This window comes from Mobula birostris, chromosome 5 (assembly GCF_030028105.1).
Source record: "Mobula birostris isolate sMobBir1 chromosome 5, sMobBir1.hap1, whole genome shotgun sequence".
Classification (NCBI taxonomy): domain Eukaryota; kingdom Metazoa; phylum Chordata; class Chondrichthyes; order Myliobatiformes; family Myliobatidae; genus Mobula; species Mobula birostris.
This window is the reverse complement of record NC_092374.1, coordinates 204,945,822-204,965,035: the sequence shown is the minus strand read 5'-3', so window position 1 is coordinate 204,965,035 and position 19,214 is coordinate 204,945,822. Positions and strand designations below refer to the sequence as shown.

Genomic DNA, 19,214 nt, shown 5'->3' with positions numbered 1-19,214 from the left:
CCCTCATCCAAGTCATTAATATATATTGTAAACAACTGGGGTCCCAGCATTACTACCTCCCCCAGCAATGACAATGTTAAAGGGGTGTTGGTTTCTTATCATCTTGTATATGTCTATCAAGTTGAACACGCTGCCCTCTCTAATGCAACCAAAGCTGAAGACGATATCAGCTGCTGTGTTAAAGAGCCCGTGTTACTGCCGTCCTCTGACGAGCATTACCCTAAACCTCGACCCCCGCCCCCAGTGCCTCCAGGCAAGCTTGCTCAATGTAGGTTGAGCCTGCAGGTGCATGTCAGTGTGTTCAGTTCTGGTCACCTCATTATGGGGAAGACGTGTTAGCTTTAGAGAGGGTGCAGAAGAGATTTACCAGGATGCTGGCTGGGATAGTGAGTGTGTGTTATGACGACAGGTTGAGTGAGCTGGGGCTTTTCTCTTTGGAGCGAAGGAAGATGAGGGGTGACTTGATAGAGGTGTACAAGATGATGAGATGCACAGATAGAGTCGGCAGCCAGAGACTTTTCCCAGGGCAGAAATGGCTAGTATGCTGGGGCATAATTTTAAGGAAGCAATAGGGGGAGATGTCAGAGGCAGGATTTTTACACAGAGTGACAGATGTGTGGAATGCCCTGCCAAGGGGGGTTGGTAGAGGCAGATACATTAGGAACCTTTGAGACACTGTTAGATGGATGATGGAAAAATGGAGGGTTTTGTGGGAGGGAAGGGTTAGATTTATCTTGGTGTAGGTTGAAGGGTTAGTACAACATTGTAGGCCGAAGGGCCTGTACTGTGCTGTGTTTGAAAGTTCAGAGCAATCCTGCTCTGATTGAAGGGTGCAGCATTGTCTCCTCTCACATGTAACATTGCTTTTTTTTCTCCACAGCCACTGGGATTCAACCTCAGATCGAGATTAACAGCCACTCCACAGGTGGCATCAGCCTCAGCTGCACATCGGAGAAGTGGTTCCCAGAGCCGCTGGTCCAGTGGGTGGGCGGGAGTGGTGTCGGTGTGGCGGTGAAGCCGGAAACTACATACCGGGTGGATTCCCGGGGCTTGTACAGCGTCTGCAGCACCATCGAGGTCTCCCAGGGCGACGTGAACACGTACTCCTGCCAGATTACCAACACGGCTGTGGCTGACTTTAAGCAGGCCAGGATACTGATCTCAGGTTCGTCATTTCTAACAAACCACACAGGGGATGGGGAAAGGGTTGAATGACGCGGTCACAGAAGCTGCAAAGTGAGGTGAGGTCGGTCCGCTAAGTGGGGTAACATCTTCTCTTGAATAAAGGCTCCTAAGAGGGCACGGACACTGGGTGTGTGGAGAGGCGGGCAACCTAGCAGAAATGCTGTGAAGTTCAAAGTAGAATTTATTATCAAAGTATATACACAGTAGCATATACTATCTTGAGATTCATTGTCTTGCAGGCATTTACAGGAAAATAAATAAATACAATAAAATTTTAACATCTATTTGGATCAACTGAACTGAAACAAAGACTGACAAATGCTGATGTGCAAGAGAAGACACTGCAAATTGAAAATGACAACAGAACAGAGGCCTTCCTTTGGTTGGGACCGACCATGTTGTTGTGGTCCAATTTGTCCACGTGATACACAAGCCACAGCAGTGTGATATAGAACATAGACATAGAATAGTACAGCACATTGCAGGCCCTTCAGCCCACAATGTTGTGCCGACCCCTAAACCCTGCCTCCCACATAACCCCCCTCACCTTAAATTCCTCCATATACCTGTCTAGTAGTCTCTTAAACTTCACGAGTGTATCTGCCCCCACCACTGACTCAGGTAGTGCATTCCACGCACCAACTACTCTCTGAGTAAAAAACCTTCCTCTAATATCCCCCTTGAACTTCCCACCCCTTACCTTAAAGCAATTTGCTCTTGTATTGAGCAGTGGTGCCCTGGGGAAGAGGCGCTGGCTATCCACTCTATCTATTCCTCTTAATATCATGTACACCTCTATCATGTCTCCTGTCATCCTCCTTCTCTCCAAAGAGTAAAGCCCTAGCTCCCTTAATCTCTGATCATAATGCATACTCTCTAAACCAGGCAGCATCCTGGTAAATCTCCTCTGTACCCTTTCCAATGCTTCCACATCCTTCCTATAGTGAGGTGACCAGAACTGGACACAGTACTCCAAGTGTGGCCTAACCAGAGTTTTATAGAGCTGCATCATTACATCGCGACTCTTAAACTCTATCCCTCGACTTATGAAAGCTAACACCCCATAAGCTTTCTTAACTACCCTATCCACCTGTGAGGCAACTTTCAGGGATCTGTGGACATGTACCCCCAGATCCCTCTGCTCCTCCACACTACCAAGTATCCTGCCATTTACTTTGTACTCTGCCTTGGAGTTTGTCCTTCCAAAGTGTACCACCTCACACTTTTCCTATGGAGAGCACCTATTGCCCACGCGGCAGGCTCCCTCTCTCCACACCGTGGATGAATCCGGAGAAACAACAGAGACCGATGAGGTTCGATACCAGCGGTGTCACACGCAGGAGTTGCTAGTCGGCGTTGAGCTCAGTGTAGGACTGACTCGGGGTCGCCAGTTCCCGATTTACCCTCTGGGTTTACTCTTGTGCCTTCCCCATGAGTGAGGCTAGCCACAAGGCGGCGGAGGTTTGAGATCAGAGTTTTCCTTCTCAATGAGCTGCCAGCCTTGGCTGAGGAGCCCCGTCTGCCCGAAGCAGCTGTTTTGAAGGCACCTTTCTCCTGTCAGTAGGAGTGTTTCTGTTGGGCTTCGTAGCTACTCCACACGTGAAGGGCAGGGGCTGGACTTGGTTGTCAGAGGCTCTTTGAGAAGCTCTTGCCATTCGGTAGATGATTTGATGGGTGGTGGGAGCTTATCCACATTCCTACCCCTGGCTGCGACAACCTTTGTTGTTGAGTGCCGACAAGTTGTCGCCGACTCATGGCAACCCTGTGGCTGGTGTGGTTGTCCAGCTTCCTTAGTAGCCTTCATGAACGCAAAATAATATAAATAAATAATACTGAGAGCGTGTAAAGAGTCCTTGAAAGTGAGTCCATAGGTTGTGGAATGGGTTCAGTGTTGAGGTGAGTGAAGTAATCCATGTTGATTCAAGAGCCTGATGGTTGTTCCTGTTGGTCATGGACCTGAACGGCTATTAACCTTCAACCATCAGGCTCCTGAACTGGTATGGACAACTTCACTCAGTTCAACTCTGAACTGATTTCACATCCTCTTCCCACCCCGTTACCCCATCCCCTTCTCTCAATTCCTCCATCTCCGCCACATTGCTCTCAGCATGAGGCTTTTCACGCCAGAATGAAGGAGGTGCCCTCCTTTTCCAAAGAAAGCTGCTTCCCTTCCTGCATCATCAACGCTGCCCTCAGCCGCATCTCTTCCATCTCACACAAGTCTGCCTTTAACCCATCCTGCTGCCATCCTACCAGGGATAGGGTTCCTCTTGTCCACACCTACCACCCCACCTGCCTCCACGTCCAGCACATAAATTGTCCGAAATTTCCGCCACCTCCAACAGGATCCCACCACCAAGCACATCTTTCCCTGCCCCCCCCCCCCACTTTCTGCTTTCCACAGGGTGCAGGGATCACTCCCTACACGCCTCCCTTGTCCATTTGTCCCTCCCCACTGATCTCTCACTTATCTTTGCAAACTGAGCAAGTGCTACACCTGCCCCTACACCTCCATTCAGGGCCCCAGGCAGTCCTTCCAGGTGAGCCGACACTTCACCTGTGAGTCTGTTGGGGTCATATACCATGTCTCGTGCTCCCGGTGTGGCCTCCTGTATTTCGGTGAGGCCTGACATGGATTGGGAGACTGCTTTGCCAGGCTCCTACTCTCCGTCCAGAAAAAGTGGGATCTCCATTTTAATTCCGCTTCCCATTCCCATTAAGATATGTCTATCCATGGCCTCCTCCACTGTCATGATGAGGCCACACAGGTTGGAGGAACAATGCCTTATATTTTATCTGGGTAGCCTCCAACCTGATGGCATGAACATTGACTTCTCTAACTTCCGTTAATGCTTTCCTTCTCCATCTCCGCATCTTCCCCCCCCCACTTCCCTCTCTCACCTTATCTCCTTGCCCGCCCATCGCCTCCCTCTGGTGCTCCTCCCTTTTCTTTCTTCCGTGGCCTTCTGTCCTCTCCGATCAGACTCCTCCTTCTCCAGCCCTGTATCTCTTTCACCGATCAACTTCCCAGCTCTTTACTTCATCCCTCTTCCTCCAGGTTTCACCCTGTGTTTTTCAGTCCCCTCTCCCCCACCTTTTAAATCTACTCCTCAGCAATTTTTCTCCAGTCCTGCCGAAGGGTCTCAGCCTGAAACGTTGACTGTGCTATTTTCCCGTAGATGCTGCCTGGCCTGCTGAGTTCGTCCAGCATTTTGTGTGTGTTTACAACCTACAGGCTTACTTTCGTGGCCTCTACAACTCGTGTCCTCAGTAGTAAATTATTTGTCTTGTTTTGCCCTTTGGTTGTTTGTTGGTCTTTGTCAGTGTTTGTTTTACTGTGAATGCCTGCAAGAAAATGAAACTCAGGGTATCATATGATGACACATACATACTTTAATAATAAATTTACTTTGAACTTTGAACCGACTGCAGTGGGACCCAAGGCTCCTGTACCTCCTGCTGGATGGTGGTAGTGAGGAGAGAGCATTGCCTGGGTGGTGGATGCTGCTTTCCCGTGGCAGCTCGCCTTGTCGATGTGCTCAGTGGTAGGGAGGGTTTTCCTTGTGTTGGAATGGCTTGTTTCCACCATTTTCTGTTGACTTTTCCATTCCTGGAGGTTGATGTTGTTGCAGTGAGCAGGATGGGGGGCAGCGGTGAGAAGCAGGTGAAGTTCTGGTTCCATCGGCTGTGTAAGTCTCTCCAGTCCTGCCAAACGTGGCAGATTGATGCGCGAGCCCACCCCAAAACCCCATTTGTGTGGTTGCTGCGTGATTCGTTACCCTGCTACAAATAAATACCACGAAATAACGGACAGCACAAGGCATACAATTAAAAAATTTAGCTTTATAATGCTTAATTTGACTAAAGGGTTAATAAAGGGCCCATTTTATGAAACAGTCTAACGTGCACAAGATGGAGCTCATGGTTTCCCCTTCGCCGATCTTCCTTCAATCTCCCGAGCTTCATCGCATCATGACCCCGCTCTGGGTCAAGTCCTACGACCCCTTCTCTCCGGCTTCTTCTCCCTGCATCTCCCGCCGAACAAAAGACCCAGCTCACCCCGGTGTCGGGCACACAACACGGAAAAGTCCACCCCCTTCATTGGACGGTTCACATTCCAAAGCACCGTTATCTCTAACCATAACCCAAACACTGCTTCTACAGAAAGACCGTTCTGTTAGCAGTGAAACCTTTCCCAGGGAAAGCCTTTGATGAGAGCAGTGGGTTCAGGGAGGCTCGATGGATGGGAGATTGAGTTAGGGTCATGGTTGGGTTGGAGGGACTGGGGGTGCGGTTATGAGGTGAGGAGTGAAAAGTGCTTGGGCAGCAGTGGGAGGAGGCTTTCAGGAGCAAGATAGTTCAGCTGGTTGAGAGGTGTCGTTGCAACAACCTTGTCAGTAAGACCAAGGAATTGATTGTGGACTTCTGGAAGGGTAAGTTAAGGGAACACACACCAGTCCTCATTGAGGGGTCGGCAGTGGAAAGGGTGAGTGGTTTCAAGTTCCTGGGTGTCAACATCTCTGAGGATCTCTCCTGGGCCCAACACATTGATGTAATTACAAATAAGGCACAACAGCAGCTGTAGTTCATTAGGAGTTTGAGGAGACTTGGGATGTCACCAAAGAAGCTCCCAAACTTTTACAGATGTGATTTGATAGAGGTATATAAAATTATGATGGGTATTGATAGAGTGAATGCAAGCAGGCTTTTTCCACTGAGGCAAGGGGAGAAAAAAAACCAGAGGACATGGGTTAAGGGTGAGGGGGAAAAAGTTTAAAGGGAACATTAGGGGGGGCTTCTTCACACAGAGAGTGGTGGGAGTATGGAATGAGCTGCCAGACGAGGTGGTAAATGCGGGTTCTTTTTTAACATTTAAGAATAAATTGGGACAGATACATGGATGGGAGGTGTATGGAGGGATATGGTCCGTGTGCAGGTCAGTGGGACTAGGCAGAAAATGGTTCGGCACAGCCAAGAAGGGCCAAAAGGCCTGTTTCTGTGCTGTAGTTTCTATGGTTCTATGTGCTGTGGAGAGCATTCTAACTGGCTGTATCGCCGCCTGCTATTGGGGGGGGGGGGTCACTGCACAAGATCGGAAAAAGTTGCCAAAAGTTGTAAACTCAGCCGCGTCCATCATGGGCACTGGCCTCCCCAACATCGAGAAAACTTTCAAAAGCTGATGCCTCAAAATGTGGCACCCGTCATTAAGGATCCTCACCCAGGTCTTGCCCCCTACTCACAGTTTCCATCAGGGAGGGGCTACAGAAGCCTGAAGGCACACACTCAGCGATTCAGGAACAGCTCCTTCCCCTCTGCCATCCGATTTCTGAATGGACATTGAACCCGTGAACACTGCCTCACTATTTTCTCCCTCCCTATTTCCACTTTAATTTAATTTATTTTTATATATACTTATTTATATTATTTGGTATCACAATGTACTGCTGTTCAAAACCTATTTGATGACATATGCCGGTGATATTCAACCTGGTTCTGGTTCTGAGAAAATGTGGTTGACCAAAGCTGAGTGAGGAGGGAGGGGAGTGAGAGTTCTTGATGCTGTCCTTTACTCCCTGCAGATAGCTTCTTCCCTCGAATGTCGAAGTGGGTGTTTGGCTTCATTCTCCTGCTGCTGGTCATTTTTGTAATTTTGGGTCTGGCCTATTACGACCATCGCAGGATGCAGCAGCGCATAGACGGTGAGTGCGGCTCAGCGAACGGCTAACGGCCGGGTCCCTCTGTGGCTCAGGGTCGGCCTTTGATGTCGCGTCCTTGCTGTCTGCGTTGGATACGTAAACCGGGGCAGTACTAAGTAAAACGAGCTGTCAACCCGTGTAGCCGAATCAAAAGGAACAGCAGAAAATGATAAAAGTTTGGCAGCAGTGGTGTCGCAAGAGCTGCCAGTCAGCGTTGAACTCTTGCCTTGGGGCCTCCAGCTCCGCTCTTTTCCTCGGAGTTTACTGCCAAAGCTTTCCCCATGAGTGGGTATAGCCATAAGGTGGCAGAGCTTGAAATCAGGATTTTCCTTCTCCGAGATGACCTGCCCGAAGCGACTGGTTTTAAGGTGCCAGTAACCCACCTTTGCCCCTTCTGTCAGTAGAAACAGTACTTGTGCCACACGTGAAGGCCAGGAGCTGGACTTGCTTGTCAGAGGCTATTTGAGTCGCACGTCATTTGGTAGGTAGTGGGAGTCCCCCCCATCTGTGACAACCTTAAGGAACTGAGTAATATCACATCCCCCAGAAAGGCAGAAGGTACTGGGAGTTAAGTGGAACATAGAACAGAGCTGGGTCCGTTTCTCTGCTGTACTGCAGTATAGGTCACCTAATAGAACACAGCAGTACAGGCCCTGTAGCTCACAATATCGTATTGACTCTCGGACCCTTCCCTCCCACATAGCCCTCCGGTCTTCTATCATCCATGTGCCTTTCTAAGAATCTCTTAATTGTCCCTAATGTATCTGCCTCACCATCACCCCGGCAGTGTGTTCCAGGATGCACTGTTTTTTTTTAAAAAAAAGCATACTCTGACATTCTCCCCACCCCCTATACTTCCCTCCAATCACTTCAACATTAAGCCCTCCTGTATTAGCTATTTCCACCTTGGGGGAAAGTTCTCTGGCTGTCCACTCTGTCTCATCATCTTGTACACCTCTATCAAGTTGTATCTTGTCCTCCTTCGCTCCAAGGAAAAAAGCCCGAGCTCCCTCAACCTATCATCGTAAGACATGCCCTCTAATCCAGACAGCATCCTGGGAAATCTCCTCTCTAGAGCATCCACATCCTTCCTATAAGGTGAGCAGAGCTGACACGATGCTACAGGTGTGATCTAACCAGAGTTTTGTAGAGCTGTAACACTATTGGGTGTATTGTTTGAATACGAGGCGACAGGTGAATGCTGTCTCTGTTTTAATTCACTGTGTTTCCTCTTCTGACGAGTTTGTCATTTGTTCTTGCAGCTGTGAAGAAATCCTCGGGTGCTCTGGGTAAGTAAAGCTTTGATTTGTAAGAGCACTGAACCAGGCCCTTAGCCGAACTGCGTCTTGTCTGCCCGTGTTTGCCTCACGTCAGTCTAAGCCCTTCCTGTTCGCCAACCTGTCCGTTTGCTGACGTATCTCCCTCATCCACTTTCATCGGCAGCTCATTCCTTATTCTGAAAAAACCTGCCCCTCGGGTTCCTATTCAATCTCCCTCCAGTCGCCCTGCAGACACCATCAGACGTAGGAGCAGAATTAGGCCCTTTGGCCCATCGAGTCTGCGCTGCCATTCCATCAAAGCTGATTTATTAACCCTCTTAACCTCATTTATCTGCCTCCTCCCTGCAACCTTTGACACTGTGACAAATGAAGATCCCATTGACCTCTGCCTTAAATACAGGCCGATGACTTGGCCTGCACAACCATCTGGCTAAAGACATTTTCCCTCATCTCTGTTGTAAATGGATATCCCTCTCTTCTGAGGCTGTGCTCTTTGGTCTCAGATTCTCCCACTATAGGAAACATCCTTCCCTCGTCCTCGGCCTAGGCCTTTCAATATTCGATAGGTTTCAGTATATCCCCTTTCATTCTGCTGAACACCAGTGAGAACGGACCCAGAGGTTAACTCTGCTCAGATGTTAACTCTTTCACTCCTGAGATTATTCTTGTGTCCACTTGCCGCATACATCCAGGCGGAATACACACCATCTGCTACCACCCCCTGCCTTCTGTCGGCAAACTAATTCCGAATCCACACAGCCGAGTTTCCCCAGACCCCTTTGCCTCCTGACTTTCCGATTCCTTATCATACGCCTTTCTAAAATCCACATACACCACGTCCATCGCTCTTCCTTCATCAGTGTGTCTTGTCACTGCCTCAGAAAAGTCAATTGTGTTCATGAGGCACGACCTGTCTCTCACAAAGCCATGCTGACTATCCCTAATCAGACTATGCTTCTCCAAATGCAGATAAATCCTGTCTCTAGGAATCCTCCCCGGCAGTTTGCCCACAACTGGTATAACTTTTGCTGGTCTATAATAATCAGGATTATCCCTAACACCCTGCCATCATCCAGTCCTCTGGGTATACTCCTGTGGGAGGGAGCCAGACCACGTGGAGGAAACACACGGACAACAAGTTAAAGTTGAAGTTGATTGTCATCTGACTGTACATATATACAACTAAATGAAACAATCTTCTTCCGGACCATGGTGCACCCACAGTGTGTATCTCACACAGCACATGAAACAAAATATTACCATAAATAGGTGAATGAAGTAAAATTGGAAACGCATGTGTAGTGCACAGCAGAGGTAAACAGTGCAGTAAACCAGCGGTCCCCAACCACCGGGCCACAGAGCATGTGCTGCGGGGCCGCGAGGAAACAATATGAGTCAGCTGCACCTTTCCTCATTCCCTGTCACGCACTGTTGAACTTGAACATAGGGTTGACAACTGTCCCGTATATTGGGCTAAATTGGTTTGTCCCATACGGGACAACCCTTGTCCCGTATTTCCCCCGCTAAGGTAGAGTGTTCCTATGAAACCTTTCGTGTTGAAATGGTATAAAGTGAAGAAGCGATTACCATTAATTTATATGGGAAAAATTTTTGAGCGTTCCCAGATCCAAAAAATAACCCAACAAATCATACCAAATAACACATAAAACCGAAAATAAATAACACTAACATACAGTAAAAGCAGGAATGATATGATAAATACACAGCCTATATAAAGTAGAAATAATTTATGTACAGTGTAGTTGGGAAGATTAAGTCAAAACCGATTTGTAGAAAAATTGGCACGTACGTGCCTGCGCACACAGGTGCCCGCGCAAGGCTTCATGGTCATGGTAGTCTTTCCTGGGGTAAAGTGTCCCGGGATTTGACTGCTACTTTTGTCCCTTATTTGGGAGTGAGAAAGTTGGCAACCCTAACTGTAAAAGACATGTTGAGATGAGTTTAACTCTACTTGAACACCCCTACCCCCGGTTGGCCGGTCCGCAAGAATATTGTCAATATTAAACCGGTCTGCAGTGCAAAAAAGGTTGGGGACCCCTGCAATAAACAGCTCCCTGTCTTAGTGACGGGACCTCAGTGGTGGCAGGGCATTCATCAGTCTCACAGCCCGAGGGAAGAGCTGTTACCTATAAGACCATAAGCATAAAATATAGCAGCAGATTTAGGCCATTTGGCCCATTGAGTCTGTTCCTTTCATCATTGCTGATCCATTTTTCCTCTCAGCCTCAATTTCCTGCCTTCTCCCCGTATCCCTTCATGCCCTGACCAATCAAGCATCTATCAACCTCTGCCTTAAATATATCCAAATGGCTTGGCTCCTCAGCTGCCTTTGGCAACAAATTCCAGGTATTCACCCCTCTCTAGCTAAAGAAATTCCTCCTCACCTCCATTCTAAAACTCCCTCTACTTTGAGGCTGTGCCCTCTTCTCCTAATCTGCTCTGTTGAGACCTTTCACCGTTCGATAGGGTTCAGTGAGATTCCTCCAGCATTCTTCTGTACTCACTGGAATTCAGGTCCAGAGCCATCAACTGGTCCTTGTACGGTAACTCTTCCATTCCAGAATCATTCGCATGAACCTCCCCTGAATCCTCTCCAGTTTCAGCACATCCCTTCTAATACAAGGGGCCCAAAACAGCTCAAATACTACAAGTGAGGCGGGACTGCGCAGGCGTGTGACGTTGGGCAGTGCAGCGCGGCAGATTTAAAAGGAACAGAGCCTCATAGAGCGGGCAGCGGAGTTTGCGGGCGGCAGAGTGAGCCGGGAGCAGAGTGAAGACTTAAGGGCTTCGGCTCAACGGGCTTAGGCGGAAACGGGTGAGGCGAGGAAGGTTTGGCATTCATTTTCTGTTGTTATTTGAGGAGAGGGGCAGTATGAGTGTGAGGGCAGTTTGCTGTTCTCGGTGTCGGATGTGGGAGGCCCTGGAGTCTCCAAGCCTCCCGGATGTCTACATCTGCACCGTGCATCGAGATGCAGCTCCTAAGGGACCGCGTTAGGGAACTGGAGCTGCAGCTCGATGACCTTCGTCTGGTCAGGGAGAATGAGGATTTGATAGAGAGGAGTTGCAGGCAGGTGGTCACGCCGGGGCCACGGGAGGCAGACAAGTGGGTCACAGTTAGGAGGGGGAAGGGGAAGAGTCAGGTAATAGGGAGTACCTCGGTGGCTGTGCCCCTTAACAATAGGTACTCCTGTTTGAGTACTGTTGGGGGGGACAGCTTACCTGGGGGATGCGACAGTGGCCGTGCCTCCGGCACAGAGTCTGGCCCTGTAGCTCAGAAGGGTAGGGCAAGGAAGAGGAGGGCAGTTGTGATAGGGGACTCGATAGTAAGGGGGTCAGATAGGCGATTCTGTGGATGCAGTCCAGAGACCCGGATGGTAGTTTGCCTCCCTGGTGCCAGGGTCCGGGATATTTCTGATCGTGACCAAGATATCCTGAAGTGGGAGGGTGAGGAGCCAGAGGTCGTGGTACATATTGGTACCAATGACATAGGTAGGAAAAGGGATGAGGTCCTGAAAGGAGAATATAGGGAGCTAGGAAGGGAGTTGAGAAAAAGGACCGCAAAGGTAGTAATCTCGGGATTACAGCCTGTGCCACGCGACAGTGAGAGTAGGAATGCGATGAGGTGGAGGATAAATGCGTGGCTGAGGGATTGGAGCAGGGGGCAGGGATTCAAGTTTTTGGATCATTGGGACCTCTTTTGGCACAGGCGTGACCTGTACAAAAAGGACGGGTTACACTTGAATCCTAGGGGGACCAATATCCTGGCAGGGAGATCAGCAAGGGCTACTGAGGTGACTTTAAACTAGAATGGTTGTGGGGTGGGAATCAAATTAAAGAGGCTAGGCGTGAGGAGGTTAGTTCACAACAGGGGGATGGGAACCAGTGCAGAGAGACAGAGGGGTGTAAAGTGAGGGTAGAAGCAAAAAGTAGTAAGGAGAAAAGTAAAAGTGGCAGGCCGACAAATCCAGGGCAAGCATTGAAAAGGGCCACTTTTCAACATAATTGTATAAGGGCTAAGAGAGTTGTAAAAGAGCGCCTGAAGGCTTTGTGTGTCAATGCAAGGAGCATTCGTAATAAGGTGGATGAATTGAAAGTGCAGATTGTTATTAATGATTATGATATAGTTGGGATCACAGAGACATGGCTCCAGGGTGACCAAGGATGGGAGCTCAACATTCAGGGATATTCAATATTCAGGAGCGATAGACATGAAGGAAGGGGAGGTGGGGTGGCGTTGCTGGTTAAAGAAGAGACTAACGCAATAGAAAGGAAGGACATAAGCCGGGAAGATGTGGAATCGATATGGGTAGAGCTGCGTAACACTAAGGGGCAGAAGACGCTGGTGGGAGTTGTGTACAGGCCACCTAACAGTAGTAGTGAGGTCGGAGATGGTATTAAACAGGAAATTAGAAATGTGTGCAATAAAGGAACAGCAGTTATAATGGGTGACTTCAATCTACATGTAAATTGGATGAACCAAATTGGTAAAGGTGCTGAGGAAGAGGATTTCTTGGAATGTATGCGGGATGGTTTTTTGAACCAACATGTCGAGGAACCGACTAGAGAGCAGGCTATTCTGGACTGGGTTTTGAGCAATGAGGAAGGGTTAATTAGCAATCTTGTCGTGAGAGGGCCCCTTGGGTAAGAGTGACCATAATATGGTGGAATTCTTCATTAAGATGGAGAGTGACATAGTTAATTCAGAAACAAAGGTTCTGAACTTAAAGAGGGGTAACTTTGAAGGTATGTGACGTGAATTAGCTAAGATAGACTGGCAAATGACACTTAAAGGATTGACGGTGGATATGCAATGGCAAGCATTTAAAGGTTGCATGGATGAGCTACAACAATTGTTCATCCCAGTTTGGCAAAAGAATAAATCAAGGAAGGTAGTGCACCCGTGGCTGACAAGGGAAATTAGGGATAGTATCAATTCCAAAGAAGAAGCATACAAATTAGCCAGAGAAAGTGGCTCACCTGAGGACTGGGAGAAATTCAGAGTTCAGCAGAGGAGGACAAAGGGCTTAATTAGGAAGGGGAAAAAAGATCATGAGAGAAAACTGGCATGAAACATAAAAACTGACTGTAAAAGCTTTTACAGATATGTAAAAAGGAAAAGACTGGTAAAGACAAATGTAGGTCCCCTGCAGACAGAAACAGGTGAATTGATTATGGGGAGCAAGGACATGGCAGACCAATTGAATAATTACTTTGGTTCTGTCTTCACGAAGGAGGACATAAATAATCTTCCAGAAATAGTAGGGGACAGAGAGTCCAGTGAGATGGAGGAACTGAGCGAAATACATGTTAGTAGGGAAGTGGTGTTAGGTAAATTGAAGGGATTGAAGGCAGATAAATCCCCAGGGCCAGATGGTCTGCATCCTAGAGTGCTGAAGGAAGTAGCCCAAGAAATAGTGGATGCATTAGTGATAATTTTTCAAAACTCGTTAGATTCTGGACTAGTTCCTGAGGATTGGAGGGTGGCTAATGTAACCCCACTTTTTAAAAAAGGAGGGAGAGAGAAACCGGGGAATTATAGACCGGTTAGCCTAATGTTGGTGGTGGGGAAACTGCTAGAGTCAGTTATCAAAGATGTGATAACAGCACATTTGGAAAGCGGTGAAATCATCGGACAAAGTCAGCATGGATTTGTGAAAGGAAAATCATGTCTGATGAATCTCATAGAATTTTTTGAGGATGTAACTAGTAGAGTGGATAGGGGAGAACCAGTGGATGTTGTATATTTGGATTTTCAAAAGGCTTTTGACAGGGTCCCACACAGGAGATTAGTGTGCAAACTTAAAGCACACGGTATTGGGGGTAAGGTATTGGTGTGGGTGGAGAGTTGGTTAGCAGACAGGAAGCAAAGAGTGGGAATAAACGGGACCTTTTCAGAATGGCAGGCGGTGACTAGTGGGGTACCGCAAAGCTCAGTGCTGGGACCCCAGTTGTTTACAATATATATTAATGACTTGGATGAGGGAATTAAATGCAGCATCTCCAAGTTTGCGGATGACACGAAGCTGGGTGGCAGTGTTATCTGTGAGGAGGATGCTAAGAGGATGCAGAGTGACTTGGATAGGTTGGGTGAGTGGGCAAATTCATGGCAGATGCAATTTAATGTGGATAAATGTGAAGTTATCCACTTTGGTGGCAAAAATAGGAAAACAGATTATTATCTGAATGGTGGCCGATTAGGAAAATGGGAGGTGCAACGAGACCTGGGTGTCATTATACACCAGTCATTGAAAGTGGGCATGCAGGTACAGCAGGCGGTGAAAAAGGCGAATGGTATGCTGGCATTTATAGCGAGAGGATTCGAGTACAGCAGCAGGGAGGTACTACTGCAGTTGTACAAGGCCTTGGTGAGACCACACCTGGAGTATTGTGTGCAGTTTTGGTCCCCTGATCTGAGGAAAGACATCCTTGCCATAGAGGGAGTACAAAGAAGGTTCGCCAGATTGATTCCTGGGATGGCAGGACTTTGATATGAAGAAAGACTGGATGAACTGGGCTTGTACTCGTTGGAATTTAGAAGATTGAGGGGGGATCTGATTGAAACGTATAAAATCCTAAAGGGATTGGACAGGCTAGATGCAGGAAGATTGTTTCCGATTTTGGGGAAGTCCAGAACAAGGGGTCACAGTTTGAGGATAAAGGAGAAGCCTTTTAGGACCGAGATTAGGAAAAACTTCTTCACACAGAGAGTGGTGAATCTGTGGAATTCTCTGCCACAGGAAACAGTTGAGGCCAGTTCATTGGCTATATTTAAGAGGGAGTTAGATATGGCCCTTGTGGCTACGGGGTTCAGCGGGTATGGAGGGAAGGCTGGGGCGGGGTTCTGAGTTGGATGATCAGCCATGATCATAATAAATGGCGGTGCAGGCTCGAAGGGCCAAATGGCCTACTCCTGCACCTATTTTCTATGTTTCTATGTTTATAAAGCACTGTTTTGACATTACATCCTTGCTTTTATATTCTGGTCCTCTTGAAATGAATGCTAACATTGCAATTGCCTTCCTCACCACCTTTAAGGTACCTTGCACAAGTACTCACAAGTCCCGTTGCCCCTCGGATTTTAAAATTTTCTCTGCATTTAGAAAATTGTTTTTGCCTTTATTTCATCTACCAAAGTGCATGACCATACACTTCCCGATACTATATTCCACCTTTTAGTTTTTTGCCTATTCTCCTAATCTGTCTAGTTCTTTCTGTAGCCTTCCTATTTCAAGTACCTGCCCCTCTGCCTATCTTTGTCGCATCTGCAAACTTGGTCTCAAAGCCATAAATTCTGGCATCCAAAACGTTGACAGATTTGGAAGTTTGGTTTGCAGCCAAGCTTGGCAAAATGTTTGCTGACGTTTCCGCTCTAACTGAGCAGCCATTATCAGTGCGCAGCTGAGGGCGTTGTCTCCTCTGAATGCCGGGTTATATACTCCTCCGGGGCCTGAATGGCGAAAGATTAGACGTCATGATCTAGTTGGCTGGTTCAAAATACTGTGAACAGCTTAGCTGTAGAATATTCTGAATGGCTAGCTCCGAGCGAGGGCCGTTGGAAGTGCTTGCTTCGCTGTCCAAATCCTGAGATTACTGGGGATTCATTGATCGTTGATGTCGTCGTTTCCCTTTTCTCTGTAAGGGTTCATATACTGGGTCTATGTCAGTGTATTTGGAGATGGATCCTTCTGCAGAGAACCACGCTTCGAGAAATTCTCGTTCTTTTCTTCTTGCTTGAGTCAAGACTCTGGCTGTTGTCCAGTTGAAATGGTGTCCTTTAGTCTTCTGTATTGACATACAATGTAAAAAGAATCGGTCCCAACACAGACCCCTGTGGAGCACCACTAGACACTGGCAGACAACCAGAGGAGGCCTCCTTTATTCCCACTCTGTCTCTTGCCAATCAGCCACTGCTTTATCCGTGTTAGAATCTTTCCTGTGATACCATAGTCTTGTAGCGTGTTAAACAGCCTCGTGTGTGCCACCTTGTCAAAGCCCTTCTGAAAATCCAAGTACCATGCCTCCTACCAGTAATGGTTCTGGGCAAGAGTGAAACTGCTGATTGATTTTTTTGTTTCTTTCTCTTTGTTACAGAGATCAATGAATTGAACGAAAAACTTGGTAAGTGACCATCAGTAAAGGAGATTGTGAATTTATACCTATCAAGATGCTAGAGTGAGGGTATAGAGCTGAAGGTTTGTGGTGGGTACGGAGGAAGTTAGGGAGGGAACAGAACATTAGAGTGAAAAATCACTTCTTTGTTTGAAGAAAGAGATTTACGATTCTTCCAATTTTAATAAAATTAAAGTAAATTTATTACCCGAGTACATATATGTTACCATATACTACCCTGAGATTCATTTTCTTGTAGGCATTTACAGGAAAATAAAAATGCAACAGAATTTATTAAAAGACTACACATAAACAAAGACTGACGAACTACCAATGTGCAAAAGAAGTCACATTGTACAAGTTAAAAAGAATTATTCTGAGAACATGAGTTGTAGAGTCCTTGAAAGTGAGTTTGTAGGTCGTGGAGTCAGTTCAGCGTTGTGGTGAATGAAGGTATCCAGGCTGGTTCAGGAGCCTGATGGTTGCAGGGTAATAACTGTTCCTGAACCAGGTGGCTCCTGTATCTTTTGCCCAATGGTAGCAGCGAGAAAAAGGCAAGGCCTGGATGGTGGATGCTGCTTTCTTGTGGCAGCGCTCTGTGGTTAGGGAGGCTGTTGCCTGTGATTGACTGGGCTGTATCCACCACTTTTTGTAGGCTTTTTCCATTCCTGGGCATTGGTGTTTCCAAACCGGGCCCTAATGCGACCAGTCAGGATACTCGCCATTGTGCTTCTATAGAAGTTTGTTAGAGTTTTAGATGACATAGTAAATCTGTGTGAACTTCTAAGAAAGTAGGGTTGCTGTCAGGCCTTCTTTGTGATTGCACTTACCTGCTGGTCCCGGGACAGATCCTTGGATGTGAGAACGCCAAGGAATTTAAAACTCTCCACTTGATGAGGACTGGATCATGGACTTTTGATTTCTTCCTCCTGTAGTGATGATCAGCTCATTAGTTTTGTTGATGCTGAGTGAGAGGTTCGTGTTGTGGCACCATTTGACCTTTGGATAATGTCCCTGTGTCCTGCAAACCTCATACCTCCCAGCCCTTCATTTGATTCAGCCTAGATTAACCACTGTACCATCTGCCCATCCATTTTCCTGTGAATTACAGAAGATGGAATATTATGTTCAGTTCTGGTCGCCTCATTATAAGTAGGACGTAGAAGCTTTCAGGAGAGTGCAGAGGAGATTTCCCAGGGTGCTGCTTGGATTAGAGAAAATGTCATGTGAGGATTGGCTGAGTGAACTGGGGCTTTTCTCTTTGGATTGAAGGAGGATGAGAAGTGACTTGGTAGAATTGTGCAAGATGATAAAAGGCAAACTGAGTGGACAGCAGAGGCTTTTTCCCGGCGCTAATATGAGGGGGCATAATTTGAAGTTGGTTGGAGGAAAGGAATACTGTGTAGTTTTGAGCCCCATATCTTAGAAGGGATGTTCTGATGTTGGAGAGAGTTCAGAGAAGATTTACAAGGATGATTCCTGGAATGCAGGGGCTAACATATGAGGAGCGTTTGTCAGCTCTTGGACTGTATTCATTGGAGTATAGAAGAATGAGAGGGGATCTCTTAGAAACATTTCGAATGTTGAAAGGGTTGGACAGAGTAGATGTGGAAAGGCTGTTTCCCTTGGTGGGTGAGTCCAGGACAAGAGGCCATAGTCTTAGAATTAGAGGGTACCCAGTTAAAACAGAGACGAGGAGAAATTATTTTAGCCAGGGGGTCGTGGATTTGTGGAATTCGTTGTCACATATGGCTGTGGAGGCCCGATCATTGAGGGTGTTTAAGGAGGAGATTGATAGGTATCTAATTAGTCAGGGTATCAAGGGATATGGGGAAAAAGCCGGAAATTGGAACTAGATGGGAGAATAGTTTAGCTCATGGTGGAGTGGCGGAGCAGACTCGATGGGCCGAATGGCCTACTTCTGCTCCTTTATCTTGTGATAAGCACACGGATGATAGAAAAATGGAGGGCTACCCTAACCCTAGCCCTAATGCTTGGATGGGAAGGGTTATAGTGATCTCAGAGTAGGTTAAATTTTTAGCGCAACATTGTGGATTGAAGGAAGTATCATTAGTATCATCGTGTGTTGTGTCGTATGATCATGCATTAGGGTTAGGGTTCAGATCATGGTCTTCCATCTGTCTACCGAGCAAGGGATCATTGCCTGTGGGGAAGACAGGCTTCCTGCTGTTGCTCTATACATGACCATGATTGTTCTTGGCATATTTTTCTATAGAAGTGGTTTGCCATTGCTGCCTTCTGGGCAGTGTCTTTACAAGACTGGTGACCCCAGCCGTCCGTGGTCACAAAACCAGGGCCCGTACTGTGCTGAAGTGTTCCATTATTTGGTGATCTGTTTGGGAAGATGAAATGATTTGATGGTACAGGTGCATTTCCTCCAGTTGGGAGAGGCAAAGCAAGGGGGGGGGGGGCGCGAATCTTAAAATGGAGGGCAGGTACTGGTTCACCAGAGACCTTTACGGTGTCAGATAGATCCCTTCATAATTGCCCCTAATTCCTAACCTGGAATTTTTGTCTCTTGCAGAGAACCAGAAGCAGTTAGCAGAAGGAGGTGAGTCTCGGGATTAATTTATGGTGATCAAGTGTTCTGTGGCCAAGAATACTGGTGGCAGACAGGCCATATGCCTTCCTGTGTGTTCAGCGAGGATACAATGAGTGTGAGGACATTCCTGCAGTGCATTCTTGTTCCTGCTGGGATTAACATGTTGGATGCTTGTGTGTGACGATCCTGTGAACATTGTGGGTACAACCCAGGAGGAGCCCCTTCATAGTCATAGTCATAGTCATACTTTATTGATCCTGGGGGAAATTGGTTTTCATTATAGTTGCACCATAAATAATAAATAGTAATAAACCATAAATAGTTAAATAGTAAAAAGTAAATTGTGCCCGGAAATAAGTC

General features: G+C 47.1%; 1 protein-coding gene across 2 annotated transcripts in view; it reads left to right on the top strand.

The window, feature by feature from the left end:
- Positions 1–19,214, top strand: part of LOC140198301 (butyrophilin subfamily 2 member A1-like) — a 60,055-nt gene that overhangs the window by 11,142 nt on the left and 29,699 nt on the right. For both annotated transcript variants that reach the window (XR_011886159.1, XM_072259373.1), the window contains exons 4-8: positions 881–1,165; positions 6,765–6,884; positions 8,144–8,170; positions 16,274–16,300; positions 18,837–18,863. Coding sequence is in view for 1 of the 2 variants with exons in the window: in XM_072259373.1 (XP_072115474.1) it covers positions 881–1,165; positions 6,765–6,884; positions 8,144–8,170; positions 16,274–16,300; positions 18,837–18,863 (486 nt within the window). In the remaining variant the exon portion in view is untranslated. The remainder of the gene's footprint in view (positions 1–880; positions 1,166–6,764; positions 6,885–8,143; positions 8,171–16,273; positions 16,301–18,836; positions 18,864–19,214) is intronic.